General features: G+C 42.5%; 1 protein-coding gene across 1 annotated transcript; it reads right to left on the bottom strand.

The window, feature by feature from the left end:
* Positions 1–234: 234 nt before the first annotated feature.
* Positions 235–1,161, bottom strand: LOC123930129 (olfactory receptor 1A1-like). Its single transcript, XM_045986380.1, has one exon. It carries the CDS (start codon positions 1,159–1,161, stop codon positions 235–237), a length of 927 nt encoding a protein of 308 aa, XP_045842336.1.
* Between the last annotated feature and the right edge of the window lie 487 nt (positions 1,162–1,648).

Consider the following 1,648-nt stretch of genomic DNA (forward strand, 5'->3'; position numbering starts at 1 on the left):
CTGATTATCAGTAGCTTATCTGGGTCATGAATCTAATATTCCTGTGCTGCCAAAAAGACAACAGTATGTAAAAATGATAACTTAATAAGAGATATCATAAGATTTCAGAGAAGAGGAATTATTAGCTAGGAAAAACAAAGTTGGCTTATTGGTAGAGGAGGACATTGGAACTGGATTTTCAAGTGTATTCTAATTGATGGCTCCAACTGACTCTCCAATATGACTTCACATCGGTTAGGAGAGTGTTTTGCTGAAGAGCTTCCCCAGGGCAGCCTTCATGTCTCGGTTTCTCAGGCTATAAATGAAAGGATTTAACATTGGGGTCACTGTCATGTACATCACAGTTATCACTGCATCCTTCAGGCTGTAACTAGACAGAGGACGGAAATACATGCCCATGACTGTCCCATAATACAGAGAAACAACTGTGATGTGGGAACCGCAGGTAGAGAAGGCTTTGAGCACACCCTTGGTAGATGGAACCCGTAAAACTGTGGAAAAGACATGAATATAGGAGATGATGATGCATAGTAATGGCACAGAGAAAATACCAGCCCCTACATACATCACTTTCACATTAAAATGGATGTCAGAACAGGAGAGTTTGAGCAAAGGGATAGTGTCACAGTAGAAGTTAGCTACTTCCTTGTTGCCACAGAAAGACAGACGAGCTGTGAGCAGAGTGTGGGGGAGGGCATTGGCATTTCCAACCACCCAAGACCCAACAACTAGGAGGACACAAGCCCGTGGGCTCATAATTGTTGTGTAATGAAGTGGGCGGCTGATGGCCACAGCACGATCATATGCCATTGCAGCCAGGATATAGCTATCTGTGTTACCCAAGGCAATCATAAAATACAACTGTGTTAGGCATCCTCCAAAGGAGATGGCTTTGCTGCCTAAGACATAGTTGGCTAGCATTTTAGGGATGGTTACAGAGGAGAAGAGGATGTCAACAAAGGAGAGATTGGCAAGGAAAAAATACATGGGGTTGTGAAGGCGAATGTCAGAGCGAATGGCCAAGATGATGAGCAGGTTTCCAATCAGTGTGATGGGGTAAATGAACAGGAAGAGGATGAAGAAGAAGTCTTCCTGGTCCTGCTGACCAGTAACTCCCAGGAGGATGAATTCCAAGGTAGAGGATTGGTTGTCTTCTCTCATGGCTCCTTTGTTAAGAAAGGGAACAGGAATCCAGAAACATTAGCGAAGTTACTGTGATGATCTTCCTTATCCATCGGTTTTGGTTCAAGTGACCAGCAATCTCTATGAAGCATTTACTGAATCCAGAGATAGCCAACATTTTGGGCAATTATCCTTGCTCGTCAGTGGGACTGATCAACAATGAGCCCTTGATACTCATGTCTAAGAAGTGAGCAATCTGTGAATCAAAGATGCCCACCCTCCGCCATCCCAGAACCATCCCTCAGACACTTAGGATTTAACCAATTAAGCAGTATTTTTGTATTGTATGTGCTAGATACTTTGCTAGGCTTATGGAAAAAATATGTGCAAAATACAATTTTTAGTCCACTTATTCAACATGTTAGACATAGTCTTTGCTCTCAGGGACTTTACAACGTAATGGAAAAACCAAAAGTCATGATGCCAATTTTATTACACTTGACAAGGAAAGGGTAGCATTTTGGAA

Source organism: Meles meles, chromosome 18, assembly GCF_922984935.1.
Source record: "Meles meles chromosome 18, mMelMel3.1 paternal haplotype, whole genome shotgun sequence".
Classification (NCBI taxonomy): domain Eukaryota; kingdom Metazoa; phylum Chordata; class Mammalia; order Carnivora; family Mustelidae; genus Meles; species Meles meles.

Coding starts and splice junctions, on each gene's coding strand:
- LOC123930129 (XM_045986380.1), bottom strand. CDS start 1,161: ATGAGAGAAGACAACCAATCCTCTACCTTGGAATTCATCCTCCTGGGA.